The sequence below is a fragment of the Sinocyclocheilus grahami genome, unplaced genomic scaffold (assembly GCF_001515645.1).
Source record: "Sinocyclocheilus grahami isolate Dianchi unplaced genomic scaffold, SAMN03320097.WGS_v1.1 scaffold848.1, whole genome shotgun sequence".
Taxonomy (NCBI): Eukaryota; Metazoa; Chordata; class Actinopteri; order Cypriniformes; family Cyprinidae; genus Sinocyclocheilus; species Sinocyclocheilus grahami.
The window spans coordinates 563,875-581,948 of NW_015506027.1; the positions used below are offsets into that span (position 1 = coordinate 563,875).

The 18,074-nt window shown below is 35.9% G+C and overlaps 1 protein-coding gene across 1 annotated transcript in view; it reads right to left on the reverse strand.

Annotated features, from left to right (window-relative positions):
• The window catches only part of tusc3 (tumor suppressor candidate 3), a 53,120-nt gene that overhangs the window by 11,317 nt on the left and 23,729 nt on the right, over positions 1 to 18,074 (reverse strand). Inside the window, exons 6-7 of the mRNA XM_016247688.1 lie at positions 3,428 to 3,491; positions 1,720 to 1,794 (exon numbers count right to left, since the gene is read on the reverse strand). Of these exons, the coding sequence (XP_016103174.1) occupies positions 1,720 to 1,794; positions 3,428 to 3,491 (139 nt within the window). The remainder of the gene's footprint in view (positions 1 to 1,719; positions 1,795 to 3,427; positions 3,492 to 18,074) is intronic.

The window sequence follows — 18,074 nt, forward strand, 5'->3', positions numbered from 1 at the left end:
AAAAAAAAAAAAAAAAATATATATATATATATATATATATATATATATTCTGGTCAGTTGATATTTACATTGATATCTCTTTGTTTTCTTCACACATGAATAATAATAATAATAATAATACAAATAATAATACCAAAATAATAATAACTTATACATGAAGGCACGGTTTCATAGACAGGGCTTAGGCTAAACCAGGATTAGGCCATAGTTCAATTAGGACATTTAAGTAATTTTTATAAACATGCCTTAGAAAAAAGCATTACTGGTGTGCATCTTAAGACAAAACAAAGGCACTGATATATTTTAAGATCAGTCAGTGCAAGTTTCTTTCAGTTGAAACAGCTCAGATTTACATTTTAGTCTAGGACTAGGTTTAAGCCTTGTCTGTGAAATTGGGGGTAAATATTTGAATGGTTTATAATTACTTCACTCTATTTATATTATCATATGTTTTACAAATGTAATAAAAATATTCTCATTATGTATTGTCACAAGTCTTTAACTGAGAAAATCTAATAGCAAATATAAATGTATTGGAATAAAAAATTTTTCAAGGTAGTTTAAATGATACGCATATTATATAACTACAAAATAAATGAACAAATAAATAAATAAAATAAAATAAAAATCAGAATATATCTATATAACAATCATTTTGAAATAATTATAATATGCTGATTTGTTGCTCAGTTTTTATCAGTTATTATTGGTGCTCAATTATTAATACTGGTCCTTGTTGTCAATGTGGAAAACTTAGAATATATATATATATACATATTTTTTTATTTGTGTGTGTGCAGCCTTTTTTTCAAGATTCTTTGACAAATAGAAAATTTATTTGAAATATAAATGTTTTGTAATATTATAAATGCCTTTACTGTCACATTTGAGGTATTTAATTTGTAAAAGTAAAAATAAAAGTTTTCTTTTTATTATTTAACCTTTATTAAATAACTTTCAACCGGTAGTGTAAAAATGCTTGAAAAGTTTTTCCCTTGCATTTTTAAAAAGTTTCACGTATACACAACGTTTTCAAAGCAATTCGCGTTTACACATATCCACGAAAACGGCCAAAAACGCTGTATTACGTATGCCAGGCCAGTAGTTGGCGCTGTCACCTTGTTAGTAAACAGTACCTGTAGAGAAGTGATGATTATATGTGGTATATGATGCGTCTTCCGCTGTTGGTTGTAATATTGGTGAAGTAAATCCACACTTTGCTGAAGAAGCGTTAGCAAACTCTTGAGCAGCAACAACAGTACCATGTACTCCGCCATTGTTGTGTATGTTTGTTTGCGCTTGCCTTTAAAATCGACATGTACTGCGCATGTCTACATACTTAATACGTACTACGCACGCGCATTATGTGACCGTTTTCAAAGATTCACGTTTTGGGTGTTTACACAGAAACGATACCTGTGGTGTTTTCAAAAACTTGCACTTTAAAACCCATTTTCCAAAATATGCGTCTTCAGTCCCCAAAACGCTGTTGTCGTGTAAACGAACAGGCAAAACGCATAAAAAGTTTCCCGTATTTGGCTGAAAACGTTGTCGTGTAAACGGCCCCTAAAATACTCCAGTTCCTAGATATGGTTATGGTCCCTCCTTCAATGAAATATACTTTTATTCTGAGCTTCATTACTAAAGGTTAAGATTTTTGTAAAAACCCTAACATGAGTAATAATATGAGAGAAAGAAATACAAATATAATAAACTTACTCCTTCGTTTGCCCACGTCTCCCTTAGAGGTGGCGGCTTCATTCAGAAGGACCATTCCCATGGTGATGGCTGCATCTAAGATGGAAGTCAAAGAAAGAACTGGCAGCATGGATGTGGCTGGTTTGCAGAATAAACACCTAGGACCTGATATAATGCTTACAGCGTACCTGAAAAATTACTGATCGGTCTGGCAAAACAGCTTTAGCACAACTGGAAATTTCAATTACTCTGAACACAATGGAAACAAGACCCTCTTCAACTCTAAGCACACTTCACTCAGCTGGGAGGTCTCCTCTAGCCTGGGGGAAAGCTAGGTGTCGGCGAGAGGAAGACAGACAAACATGAGGTGTTCTGCCAGCAGCCAGAAGCTCCCCTCTCCTCCAGCAGCCGAGCCAGACGGTAGCAGAGGGTCTCTGTCTGTCTGCTCACTCTGTACCCATCAGGCACAGTCAACAAACCCACGTAATTACAGGGGAAGTTCACACAGAGAGCGACACTCGGGAGGACCTACCCAACACGGCCAGGCGAGCAAGTGTGCATAGAGCATTTGAGAGTTTCTGAGGATAAACATAGAAATGTGTAAGAAGATTTCAGACAGCAGCACCTTGATGGATTTCGATAACCACTGACGAACAGACATGGCAAAAACATCTACTATCTGACTTTTTGACACAATATTTTTAGTTGACAAAATGTATATATTCTAAACAAATGTAAAAGTTTCAGTAAAATTTTGTAATGTTTTAAAAAAAAGTATCTTATGCTTAACCAAGGCTGCATTCATTTGATAAAAAAAAAACAAAAAACAGTAATATTGTAAAACACTATTACAATTGAACTGTTTTCTATTTTTATATATTTTAAAATGTAATTTATTCTTTAAATAATAATAATAAATAATAATTACTACTACGACTACTACTACATTTGGAAACAGTAGCACATATTTTTTTCAGGATTTTTTATAAACAGAAAATAACAGCATTTATCTGAAACGGCATTTGTCACAAATGTATTTTACTGACTGTAATTTTTTATTAATTTAATGTATCCTCGTGGAACAATTTTTCTTTCTTTCTTTCTTTCTTTCTTTCTTTCTTTCTTTCTAAATAAATAAATAAATAAATAAATAAATAAATCTTACTGAACTCAAATAAATAAATAAATAAATAAATAAATAAATAAATTCTTTCTTTCTTTCTTTCTTTCTTTCTTTCTTTCTTTCTTTCTTTCTTTCTTTCTAAATAAATAAATAAATAAATAAATAAATCTTACTGAACTCAAATTGTGAACAGTAGGTGTATAATTAACAATACAACAATATATTTCTGTGTTCATATGTTTTTGTCAGCACTACATGCAAATAAAAATAATTATTTTCCCATTTAATTTAATTCTTATACAAGAAATAATACATTTGTCAACTAAAATGTTCCTCAGTAAATTTGTTGACAAGATTAGCACTGTTTTCCAACTTTTTTTCCAATCATATTTAATCAAAGAGAAAACAAACAAGTAAATAAAATGTAGCTGCACTGAAAATGCTGGGGAAATGTACAAACATTTACAGTGGCACATCCTACATTTTGAAACGTTACCAGAACAAAAACAGATCTGTATGAAGTTAGTGGGTTATTACGGTTCACTTCAATAACAGAACAAAGTGACAGATCCATTGTGCAGAAAGAGGTTTTATGTGAAAGGATACTCAACAGAAGAATAATGTGAGATTCAGCCACAAACTGTGCTTGACTGCTGCCATGGATATAACTCTGAAAAAGGCAGAAAGAAAATAAGATGACAAACAAGCAGACAATAGACCTTTCAAGTTCTGCTTTCACACAGCTGTGTCACTTTATCACTACTATATTATGGGTCTATGATAAGCAGTGCTTTATTGTATTTATCATACTGCAAATGCATGAACTCATCCCACACACAACACCACTGACTTTGTATTTCAAAGCAAATAAATAAATAAAATCATGATTCTTAGAAGGGAAAAGGTCAGTTAGAAAAACCAAAAGACAAGGAAAAAATCCATAAGGTCAAAGCAGATGCATGGAAAGATGAATGGATAATCTAGATAAAATCAAAAGAAAACCTGAGAATAAGTGACAAGAGCTTCAATGGGTCAATGAAAAGAGCACTGAAGCACTCTAACACATCAAGTCATAATGGCATCACTTGCTCTCTGGAGAAAAAACACTCTAGATATAGCATAAACAAGACCCTCATTCATCTGTGCAAGATGAATGTGCAGGAACAGTGCAGAGTTGATGCAGCTTCAATGAAAATCTGAAGTTTGCAGGCTTGAAAGCTTTCTTAAACTTCTCAGACTTCACATTTTGATAGATGAAATCTGCCAGTGAATTGCTTTAAAGAAAATCCCCCAAAACTGGATGAACTAATTATTTCATCATCAATATCATCATCCTAGAGTCCAAACTCTATGGAATTTTCTTCTTTTTCTGCAAAACACAAAAGGAGAAATTTTGCAGAATGTCCATGCTGCTCTTTTCCATCAACATTAAATAAAGTATTATACAACATAAAAGGAGCCCTGTGAAGCATTGCAATTATTCTAAAGTCATGCAATAGATTTGTTTGAAGAACAAACAGAAACTTAAGTCTAAATACATATTTTTTTGTGTTCGATGGGAAAGAAAAATCACAGTTAGAAATATCTTGAGGGTAAAACATTGTTAACTGAAAAAAAATAAAATAAAAAAAAATAAATCAGCCAGTGCACCATTTTAACGTATAAAATCTAAAGCTTCAAAACTTTAGAAACACAACGTATTCACTATTTCTACTGAGGTTACATATTTAAATAGAGGGTATAAAGCGATAATGTATTAGACTAACTTATAGTCTGAAAAACTAATTTCAAGGTGAGATGAACACATTCTTAAAGAACAATGTACACTATCTTTGTCACGAATCCGGTCCATGAACTTCCGTCTGTTTGCCATCAGAGGTCACCCTTCTCCCAATACATTGACTCTCACACCACACAGACTGTTACACATTACCCTGGACTGCATTTCCCATCAAACATTGCACTGATTACACGCACACAGCTGAATGCACTGATCACACACACACACACACAGCTGAATCCAATCAGACATGCTAGATAAGCCATGGACGTCCTCTCTCTCACTGCCGAGTATTGTCTAGCGTTTTTCACTCTCCAAGTGTTAGCTACTTTACCAAGTCATTCCATGTTTATGTTCTGTTTGGTCTCTAGCATTGTTCTGCGGTTTCCACTCTCCTAGTGTTAGCTGCTATACGGAGCCTGTTTACTGTCTTAGTTTTGTCTTTATCTTAGTTCCTAGTTTAGTTTAGTCTAGTCTTGCCTTGCCTGTTTTCCCGTGTATATCACGTCTCTTTTTTTTCACTGATTTTTAAAAAATTTATTGTTATAAAATCCAATCTAGGGACCACCTAGACACTGAAATCTGTCACTGAATTTCATTATTTTGAATGAAGCCTGAAGACATTCACATGCTTTGATCAAATATGATAGATATGATAGATTTGAGTAGAAATCTCTACTGAAGACAAAATATTGAACGCTATTTATGTTCAGTGTGACACTAAATAAAAAAGTCAATAGTCAACTTGAACGCAGCAATAAAGTATTGAAGAACTAAACACTGCCATCAGCAGCTGTTGTCACTTGCAGCATTTCTTGTAGAGACAGAAAAAGAGAAAGATATGCGGGATTGGGGAAAGGAGGGAGCCATTAAGAAGAAGATATGAGCAAATAGGCCAGTGCATTTATCACTGTCATGTCACCTGTCGCCTCTGGGTTAACGCATCTGCTAACATTTAAACACAGCCATACTGCTGCATATTTTCATATGAAAGAAACCACCATTTAGAAGCACTTTCAGCACTAACACAGAGAGACACAGCTGTATTATTCTACTGAAGTATCTGATATTGGGCATTTGCAATTTAAAAAGTAATTTGCTACTTTTCAAAAAATGACATTCATTATTCACTCATTTTTTTATTTATAATTATTTTATTTGTATTTTTTTATTTTAATTCTATTTATTTGATAAGGCAGTAAGAGGCCATGTCTACAATATTAAGACTGCATAACACTAATTTATAATGATTTAATAATTTTATATATTTATATTTTATGTATTTAATATATTTCAAATATTTTAACATTTAAATTAAACAATCAATATATAGCTTTACAGGAATAGATCTGAATAGTAAAGAAAATTTACTGAAAATGAACTCGCCCTCCGGCCACCCAAGATCAAGATGAGTTTGTTTCTTCATCAGAACAGATTTGGAGAAATGTACCATTACATCACTTGCTCACCAGTCGATCCTCTGCAGTGAATGGGTGCCGTCAGAATGAGAGTCCAACCAACTGATAAAACATCACAATAATCCACTAGTAATCCACATGACTCCAGTCCATCAATTAACATCTTTTGGAGTGAAAAGACATGTGTTTGTAATAAACAAATTCATCATTAAGATGTTTTTAACTACTGTACAAACCTCTGTCCATCCTTTATCCATTATATTGCTTTCTCTAGTGAAAAAGTTTTGTCTTGTATGAATCAGGAAAAAAAAACAAGTATGCACAGATCAAGCACTGTTTACAAGCAAAAACAGTCTAAAACAGTTCTGAACAAATACGGTGGGTATTAATGTGCGAGGACAACAGATGATGAACCTTTTAACTGGAGGATTTTTTTTTATTATGGACTCGTATTTTGGCCAGAAGCAAAGTTAACTGCCTTGATGACAGATTTGTTTCTTACAAATATTAAGCTTTTAACTTCACAAGACGTTAATCGATGGACTGGAGTCTTGCAGATTACTTGTGGATTATAGTGATGTTTTTATTACCTGTTTGGACACTCATTCTGATGGCACCCATTCACTGCAGAGGATCCATTGATGATCATGTGATGTAATGCTAAATTTCTCCAAATCTGTTCCGAGGAACAAACAAACTACATCTTGGTTGGTCTGAGGCCGAGTAAATTTTGGGTGAACTTGAATATTACATTTGTATGTTCATTTAATACCTGCTAACAATAAAACAATGGCTTATTTAAATCACACATATATTGATAGAGTGAACAAAAGAGGATTAAATACAGAAAATCAGAGAAATTAATGAAGAGGTGTAATAAACGAAGCGAGAGAATCAGTAGTTGTGAGGACAAGTGTTGGTGTCATTGCGTGGGGAGATATCCTCATCACACTGTTCATTTATTCGGAGTTGACTTCTGCTCTGGGCTTTGAGGCAATGCTCCGAAGAGCAGATCCATTGTACCAATAGTGCACTGGGGTTACAGATGTCTACTTTACAGTCAGACTGACGTCACCATCCAATGAACCATCAAACATCATATTTAGTGCTTTGTGTAGGAGCATACATGACTGAATATGATCATTACAGCCGCCTACATGCATTTATATTCAAAAGACATTATTTTTGACTCATGCTAAAATTCAACTCCTACACTTTAAAAAGCAAAATATCTGTTAAATGAACGCCCTGGCCTTGGAGGTTGTTTTAAACCCTGCCAATGTGAACAATTCTCTACAATTAGATGATTGCACTCGGTTTTGAATTTAGCATCTGTTCAATTAGCGAAATAAACAAAACCATCTAAAAAATACCAGACTTATCACTAGAAGACAGAGGCATTTGTATATTTTCTCTTAGAAATAAAATAAAAAAATTTAATTGAATTAATATTGAGTAATTTTAAGATAACTAGGAATGATTTTATTCAATGGTAAAATTAGTGTGATCACAAAATGTTCATTTTTCATAAATAACTTCACTAAGCATGAGGTCAGGACGCGCTAGCCTATCAACACAATGTTGGTGGTGTGAAGCAAATGAGAAGCAATTAAAGATGTGCTGAGAATATCAAATGTAATAGAATATAAAGGAGGAACCACCCAAAAAACTTTCTTGGCTTCACACACTCACACACACACTTGCATTTGTGATTTACTCTCCATAGGCGTAATGGTTTTTATACTGTACAAACTGTATTTTCTATCGCCCTACACTAACCCTACAACTAAACCTACCCTTTACAGAAAACTACTGGCAATTTTTGAATTTCATAAAACACCGTTTTGTATGTTTTTTAAGCCTTTTGTTTTACGGGGGCACAGTAAGTGTCCTCATAAACCATGTTTACGTTGTAGTACCCATGTCATTATACACATTTGTGTCCTCATAAACCATATATACCAGTACACACACACACACACACACACACACACACAAACCCAACATACAGTACATAAAGGAATATGTGACGATTTCTATAGTGAGTCATTAGGTTTAGCCTTGAAATTCAAAGACAGAAACTCAATAATTCTGCACTTCAATAATAGAATAATGGTATACTGGATTCTCAATAACGCCATTAATTTCCTCCAGAGAACAACAGACTGTAGTGCCATCAGGAGAATGAATCAGCAGTCGTACTTTTGTGGTTAAAGGCATGAAGAAGTGCCAGCACTTAATTCTGCTTTATCTTTCTCCGCTGGGTTCTTGAGAAGAGTGTTTCCCAGAATACTCATGTGTGACTAGTTTGTAAAAAAGACTACTAGAGTTGATTATAATAAAAGTTTTAGTGTTTTGAATTACTCTTATTTATTATTATTATTATTAATACAGACTGAGCAGTTAACATGAACAACTACTGTATGTGATCCAGGTATCCCCCCCCCCCCCCCACTTGGTATAAGGAACTGAAATTTAAGACAAATTAGCTAATTTGAAACTCAAATTAGATATTAACTGCTGGAGTCAGATGATTGCGTCAGAACTTTAGAAGCAGATCAGCCCTATTTACGAAAGAACGATACTTCAATTGATTTTGTGAACTGTATCAATTGATTCGCTGCAAATACCTGGTTCATGAACTGGTCATGGCAATTTTGCTCATCCACTCGAATGAACACGACAAGAAGAAATAGGTTAGATGTCTAGATTTTCAGTCAATATTTACTTAAATTTTAGGCTATTCCTTAAAGATTGGGAAAATAACACTTAGTTAATATGAATCATTATGCTTTTGAGGTTCAATAAGGACACAAAAGTCTCCAGTCATTGTGCATTCATGGAAAACGACCAGTACCATTTATTTTTTGAAGACTCCTTTTGTCTTCCACAGAATAATAATAATAATAAAAAAGTAATACTGGTTTGGAACGAAATGCTGTTAAATCATGACAGAATTTTCATTTCTGGGTCAACTATCTCTTTAATCTCAGTTAAAGTTTCTACAATTTGCCATGTCCCACATAAAATCCACCTGTAAGATGTCAAAATGTGCATAACTAGAGCTCAGAATTAAAATTCTACAGTTTCAGACTCCCTGCGGTACATATGGAGAAGCAGTGGAGCTTGATCAAGAACTCCAGATAATTCTGCATGTGGAATGTTCAAATCAGGATGGATTTGTGCCAAACTCCTCAAGACAACCTGCTGCATGAGTCTTCCTATGCATAGTGGTTCAATATTGTCCCAGCAATCACTTTGATTTGCATGGAGTTTCATCCGAGCCCACTTTGAAGTTATCTTATTGAAAAGCTCTTTAGCTCAAATAATATGGATGCCTTTTTAGCGTGCTCTTCCCAGTATGAAAGAACAAATTCTCATAATCAGTGACATAATAACGTTTCCCTACGACTCAAGCAACTGTTCCCAATAAACAACATTACATATTTCATCACCATGGTTGTTTTTTTTGCCATTTTCTTTTTTATTCCCTTCATTTTCCACTCGAATGGCTTATTTTAATGCCGCTTTCAATCTGTGAAACAATGCAAAGCTCTTAGTCAAAAAGCCAGAGGAACATGCATAGCACATTAGGGCAATGACATAAATTCGAATTGCAAATTGCAGTCGATAGTCGCAAAGAAAAATACCGTAGTACTCTCTGCGGCCCTTCCAATTGATCTGATGAATTGAGCATTATGTGTTCCCTTTTCTTAGATTGGAAAATAGCTGCGGCTAAGTGTGAGTAGAGAGGAATAAGTTCAGTGCTCAGCACTATAATTGGACAATGAGAATATGTGTGAGTATTCAATTAGGAAAACAAATCTTGCTACAAAGACCATGAACTTATCCACGCAAGCCTGTTTTTTTATATGATCGAGAATGTTACAATAACCTCATGGAGGCTGAAGATGAATATCACATGGGGATGATTTGGACACATTTATACATAATAGTGTATAAATGAGATTTGGAGAATGATGTTGGAGACAATCATGGATGACTGGATGCTGAAAATACCAGATTTTAATATGTCTTTGGGGTGTTGAACTGCCCTTCATAACAGATATTACATGAAGCCGTTATGGATGTCTTTGTCTGAGCTTTGATGAGAAATCCATTTCTTTCCCTCCTGAGTAAAAATGTATGAGATTCCTGTTTTCAGCCCTTGTACACTAACAATGCACACTGTGGATTTTGGAGAAAGCCTTGCTGTTTAAATTTTTACATTTCACACTTAATTGCCATAGCGGACTAAATTAGCAACCCAAATTCTCCCACTGATGGATAATGTGTGATTTTTAACCGCAATAGAAACATTTTCTGTTCCAGGGACGTACAGTTGCCTAATAGTTTTGATGTAGTAACCTTTGCAAATCATTTGTTCCTGTTTTTCCCCCTCACTGTTTTAAGGCTTCACTATTAAAGGTCAAAAGAATGAGTCAGTGATGGAGATAAATGAAAAGTCAACAAAGCAGAAAAAGAGGAAGAGAAAGGGGGAGAGAGAGAGAGAGAGAGAGATCATATAATAGGTTAAAATAAAGTGGTTTGGGTTTAGAGAACAAGTGGGATATTAATTATACATGTCTGCTTAAGTAGGAAGTTCAGCAAAATTCACAAAGAACCCATTACTTTTCAGTCTATTTTTAATGATGCCAATGAACATTTGCAAAACACAAAAGAACACTTTCATGAGAGAGCAAAAAAAATAAAAAATACTAACCTTATGAAGGTATTAAAAATACATGGTTAAAAAAAAGAAAGAAAGTGAGAGATTACTAAAATAACTCTATCACCAGGACAGGGCTCTTTAACTTTTTTTTTTTTTCAGTAGCCAGATTATTATAATGAAAACTCAAGGGGAGGAAACTCTTTCAGAGATTAAACTTCTGCTGTGAGAAAGATAACTTTAAAAACAAAACAAAACAAAAAACACAATACCATGTGTCATAAATGTTTACATAAACAATTTAGGGTTACAGCTTTCAAATTAGGAACATTTTGGAAGAACAAAGGTCTGAAAAAAGGTCTGGGGAAGTCGTGGCCTAATGGTTAGAGAGTCAGCCTCATGACCCAAAGGTTGCGGGTTCGAGTCTCGTACCGGCAGGGATTGTGGGTGGGGGGAGTGAATGTACAGCACTCTCTCCCGCCTTCAATACCATGACTGAGGTGTCCTTGAGCAAGACACCGCACCCCCAACTGCTCCCCGGGCGCCGCAGCATAAATGGCTGCCCACTGCTCCGGGTGTGTGTTCACAGTTTGTGTGTGTTCACTGCTGTGTGTGTGCACTTTGGATGGGTAAAATGCAGAGCACTAATTCCGAGTATGGGTCACCATACTTGGCCACATGTCACAACAGGCGTTTAAAAAGATGATAACCTTGAAAATACCAATCCACATGAGAGAAAATGGCTATAGAAATAATATAAGATAAAATACACACTACTGTTAAAATGTTTGGGGTCAATATGATTAAACTGATCAAAAGTGACAAGGCATGTATAATGTCACAAAAGATTTAATAAATGCCATTCTTTTGAACCTCGAAAAAATATCACATTTTGAAAAAAAAAAAAAAAAAAAAAAGCAGCACTGCTTTCAGTGTTTAAAGCAAACTCTTTTCAGCATTGATAATAATAATACATGTAATGTAATATTATTGTTTTTACTGTATTTTGATCAAATAAATGCAATTTTGGTGAGCATAAGGCGATTCTTTCAAAATGTCAAAGACCTTAAATAATACAGAACTGCCACTTCACACTTAAAGGGTTAGTTCACCCAAAAATTTAATTAGACTGTTTTACTCACCGCCGAGGCATCCTAGGTGTATATGACTTTCCTCTTTCAGACGAATCCAGTCGGAGTTATATAAAAAATTGTCTATTCCAAGCTCTATCATTGCAGTCAGCGGGTGTTGCAGTGCTTCAGTCCAAAAGAAGTGAAATAAAAAGCACCCATCCATAAAAAAAGTGTCTCACATGGCTCCGGGGGTGAACAAAGGCCTCCTGTAGCGAATCGATACGTTTTTGTAAGACCTCGGTGGTGAGTAAATCACAGCCTGATTTTCATTTTTGGGTGAACTAACCTTTTAGGAAGAGGTGAAAAAGCAAACATTTCTGTCATTTCTCTGTATTGAATAAGACACTGTGTCATCATTTGTCTGCATTTACATAAATTTAATTGGATAAAACAAGATGGAATGTAATGCTTCTGGTTCTTGCCTGGAACACTACAGCTGAACTGCGGGCAGAAAAAAAGCTTAAACACACTTTGAATATGTACCACAATCCATCGCTAAGATTTGTGCAGGTGCACCCTGCTGTATCAGGCAGCGCAGCGATTATCAAAATCAATCGGAAGGCTGTATAAAAATGATTGACAGGGCGTGTTTGGCAGTGGGCAGCCAGCTAAAGAGCCCTTATATTGGCAGTTGAGTCCTTGCTTTTTGAGTGTGTGTGTTTTGTTTGCTAAATAGCCCCTGAAAAGGTCAAGGTATTTTTTTTAGACATTTCATGCATCATCAGTTTCGTACCATTGCTTAAATTGTGCCAACAACTGAAGTATTCGCTCAAATGCAGTGGCCATTTTCTTCCCTTAGTAATTCATCATAAAACCACATTAAAAAGAACACTTGCAAGGATGCAAAATCCAGTCACTCAGATTTAAATGCGCAGTATGTAGCTGGGAGCATCTATCAGGCTTTTGAGGAACTTTGCGGTTTCTGCAGGCAGATTGAATTTTTAGTCAGTGTGGGAGCAACCTTTCATTACCCCTACACTGTCATCAAGCATTACGTCTCCACTCACTCAAATGTTGGCGATTCGCTGGCCCTGCAGTGGCTCAATGTTGGCATCACCATGACTTTAGTCCCCCTGAGGCCTGCACTTCTTCCAATGAGTTTTAGTCTGGTTTTAAGACATGTCTGTTTTAAACGAGTGGGGTGTATGGGTGTATAATGTTGATGGTGGATTTAATGTGTTGACAGTTCGCTCTAGGACATTTCCAAATTAAGAATACAAGGTGTCCTGTACAGTATGTCATGTAAATTGTGTTCCAGATGGTGCTGTGCGAAAGGTAGATGAAATCAGCGCTCTTTTTGGGGTGGAGTGGTTTTCATTCAGATCAATTTGTCTGGAGCGCAAGCTCATCAGCGGGCTGCTCTGAGAGCCACTTGGATACAGGCTGGCCGGCAGCCAGTGAACCAGCCGCACACTATGAAGGGAACGGAAACAGTCCTTATGACGGTGTAAATATTTGCTCTGACAATCATTCAAATTGATTACACTTCATTATTACAGAAATAGTTCACTTAGAAATGTAAACTCTATAATCATTTACTTGCCCTCATGTTGTTTAAAGCTTGTTCGGCTTTTTTTCTGTGTAACACAAAGGTACGTTTAAAAAAAAAATGGATCAATCGATTAATTGACAACATCCAAATCCAAATAATCATCATCAAATAATCATGTACCAGTGCACCAACATAAGCAAGGCTGGAAATCAAGATCACATTTTGATCCGTTTTCTCATAAACGCATGATTTGGCATACAAATTATATGGAAAAATGGGTAACACTTTATTTTGATAGTCCACTTTAGATATTCTACTAACTATAAGTAACTTTGCAACTACATGTCAACTAGCAGCCATTAGATTATTAGTAGACGGTCTACTTAATATCTTTTAACACTTTATTTTGATGGGTCCACAACATACAACATACTGACTACGAGAAGCTTTGCAAGTATATGTCAACTTACTCTTCTATCTCTAAACCTAACCTAACAGTCTACTCTGAGAGTTAGTTGACATGTAGTAGCAAATTAATTAGAATTAGTTGACATGTAGTTGCAAAGTTACTTATAGTTAGTAGAATGTCTAAAGTGGACTATCAAAATAAAGTGTAACCGAAAAATGTTATAGCACACACACAGACACACACACACACACACACACACACACATTCACTTTATTGAAATATTTTGGTATGACTCAAACATTCGAAGAAAAAAAAAACATGACATTAGGATGAATGCAAAACACTATATGATTACTATAATTTTCTTAACAGCATTGTGTCTTACGTTTTTAAATGCAAGAACACGTTCTGTATGACTTTAGTTCTTATTCTGCCCTTCATGCACAATGCAAGAACATTCTAATGCATCTACACCCTCCAACACTGATGCTTACATAATCAACACAACATCAGGATATTCAATATACTTGTAAACACACTCATCCGGTCTTTCTCTACCGTATTCAGTCCAGTTGATTGTGGCAGGGCAAACAGCCTTTCACAGTGTGTAAAATAAGCCTGCCAGCACAAGTTAGAGAAAGAGTTTTCAAGCTTGTCAAAAGAATTCTCAAGCTTATGGACAGGGGGATACCGAAAACTCCAGCAGCCAACGGCAACCCTTCAGCACAACCGTGTGGTGCCTAACAAGCTCAGGAAAGAGCTGCTCTGCACGGAGGAAGACAGGACGAGAATGTGCTGATTTCATCATATAGGACAAGACATTAGACGCTCAGACCAGCTGAGGCATCCGGGTTAGACAGCAACAAATCAGTCACTCCCTGCATACTACTGCTACAAGCATGATTACATCACTGCTTCATAATGATTGACAATACGCTAATTACTACAGTTAATAAACAATTTGGAATATTGTAACTATCACTTAAGTGACACTTAATGACTTATGCTGGTTTAGCTGATTAGCATGGTACAGTGCCCCTGGAGGTACATACCGTAACTACAACTTATGGGGGAACAAAGCATCTTTCTCCATTAAAAAACAGATTTCCAAGAATCATAAATCACAGATCTCATGATATTATAGTCCTTTTTTGCCATTCCAATCCTCCAATTTTATTTAATTTTTTTCTGGAGTGAAACAGACTTAAGTGGACCATTACAGTTGGAAACAAGAAAAAACTGACAAGAAAAAAGTGTAAGCTAAAGAATGATTTAAAGGTGCCATAGAATGGAAAACTGTATTTACCTTGGCATAGTTGAATAATAATAGTTCTGTACATGGAAATGACATACCGTGAGCCTCAAACACCATTGTTTCCTCCTCCTTATGTAAATCTTGTGCATGCAAAAGACCACTGAAAAATAGGCGAATCAGAACATAACACCGACTGTGACCTTATAGTCGGGATCACTAATAGTTACGCCCCCAACATTTGCATATACCTGCCCATGTTCTATGCCAGCTGCCAGCCAAACCTGCACAGCCGAATCATCAGAAGTTCTGCAGGTATTGTGAAGAAACAAGCGAGGATAATAGTGAAAATGACAGATCATGGAAATAAATGTTATGTTCCAGGCTGTGCAGGGGATGTGATGTGCAGGGATAGGTTGGTGTCAGTATTCAGAAAGGCATGGAAAACAATTATCGCGCGTTCTAATAAAATAACGCAAGCCACTAAAGGGACATGGTTAGCTGCTTGCTAGCAGTAGCCTGTTACATTACAGTACATACGATTTCACTTACCACATATACAGAGTAAGGAGATATGATTGAGGATGATGGCAAATGATTTACAGATCCTGAGCACCACTGACAAGCATCTGATCTTGTAAAATGTGTGTTAAGTACTGCCGCTGTAGTTTACACAGAGCACGTGCGATCGCAAATCTCAAAAGTGAAAGTAAAAAGCCATCGTGCATTCGAAAGCAGTTTCAATGCCCCGCATATTAATAGCGGTTCCCTGATGCCCGCATTTTATATACAGTATAATTACCCAACGATAGAACTGCGAGAGACAGCATTGAAATTTTCCCTGTGATTCCTTCCTGCTGTGTGAGCTACTGAAATGAGCCGCACTGTGAAACAGCCAATCAGAGCAGAGCTCAACATTATTATTCATGACCCTTCCAAATAAGGTACAAACAGACCATTTCATTCTAGGGACAAATCCTAGGGTTGTAAATTGACATGTAAAACCGTTTCAGGATTTTTTGCCCTTAACTATGCCACATACCTTCTATGTAGATATCAGAGAACAATTTAAACTATTGTATCAATGCATTGTATGGCACCTTTAAAGAAATAATCTAGGCTCAATACAATTTAAGATGAAACTGACAGAAAAACGACTGGATCTCGTTCCTGGAAAAAAAAAGACTTTAGAAAAAGATGACTTTGAAAGGAGAAATGTGAAGCTTATAATTTAATGAAATCACTTATATTCTTACATTAAACCTTGAGTATTACTTGAGCTGAATTACAAGTTGTTCTTGTAATTCTAAATCATTTTGGGGTTTTAGGTTTACACTGTCATATAACGTTGTAAAATTGGATCATTTGGATAACTTTAGACAGAAAAGGTTAGTAAGCAAGTTTTCACACTTAAATCATGTTAATATCCATATGGTTTATGTTTATGACTTTGGAATAAGTGAGTACTCTCACATTTATGGACCCATTCACTTTGACTGTATGTACCTCAATGGAACACTTAAGTGCTTAATTATTATTGAACTCAGAACATTCCTTTAAATACTTCCTTACTATTTTTCATCCAGTAGCACCTCTACCACAAGCCTAGACTTAATGTTTTACAAATCACTACAATGCCTCAAAATAAAAGCTATATATAGACCACCTATTGTCCACACCATGCTTCTGGTTTCTGGATAGAAACAGACCACACCACACACCATGGAAACAGATGAATGTCAATAAAAAAAAGGTTTTGTTGGAAAATGACCAGCTGTGAGAGGTCACAGTAGCAGACAGTCTGGAGTCTTCTGGACTGGATCTGACTGACAGCTTGAGCTGATACCAATGGAGAATCAACAATGAGACACACACAAAAAATGAAACTTGATGCCTTCCAAATAGGTAATACACATAAAAAAAATAACCTTTACTACAAGTACTTTGTGCTTATTTACGTGCACCATTCATTAGCTGCCTCAAATAAAATGGGAAAAGTTAACCATAAAAACTTCTTCAGACAGAAGGTCCTATTGGCAAAATGGAAGATTGGCATCAACATGATTCATTCGCAGTTAATCGGCCTTTCCTTCTCCTGTTTGTTATTTTCCTTTATTATTCTTCTCTGCAGGTCTCTTGTTTCAGCTGTAATTAAAGCTCCCATTTGCTATACAGATTCATTTTTATTGCTACACTCCCTCTGCATCAGCTTTTACAGAGAAAGAAAAAAAACACCAGTCGTCAGGATGAGATCTTGAAAAATCTCTGCCTCAAGTGCAACATTTATTTAATGCTTCAGTTCACAGTTCAATCCGGTTAATAAAGTCTCCCCAGCATAGTTGCATCCATGCTAAAAGCCAAAATATTTGTGGCGATGTAATAAAAGTGACAACATGCTGGAAGGGAAGGGCAGATGATTTACCTCTTGCTGGTGGTAGATACAGAGAGGCTGCAAGAGTTAATTAAGGAATTGTGGGAAATGAAACGAAAATGGTGAACTGAAGCAATGCTAATGTGGACAGAGGAACTGGCATCTTCAGGTGACTTTGAAAGAGGATACCCAATATACAGTGGGGCAAATAAGTATTTGATACACTGCTGATTTTTCAAGTTTTCCCACTTACAAAGAATGGAGAGATCTGTAATTTTCATCGTAGGAACACCTCAACTGTGAGAGACCGAATCAAAAAAAAAAATCCAGAAAATAACATTGTATGATTTTTTAATAATTAATTTCCATTTTATTGCATGAAATAAGTATTTGATACAATAGAAAAATAGAACTTAATATTTGGTACAGAAACCTTTGTTTACAATTACAGAGGTCAGACGCTTCCTGTAGTTCTTGACCAGGTTTGCAGACACTGCAGCAGGGATTTTGGCCCACTCCTCCATACAGGTGTTCTCCAGATCTTTCAGGTTTTGGGGCTGTCGCTGGGCAACATGGAGTTTCATCTCCCTCCATAGATTTTCTATTGGGTTCAGGTCTGGAGACTGGCTAGGCCACTCCAGGACCTTGAAATGCTTCAACCGCTCCTTAGTTGCCCTGGCTGTGTGTTTGGGGTCATTGTCATGCTGGAAGACCCAGCCACGACCCATC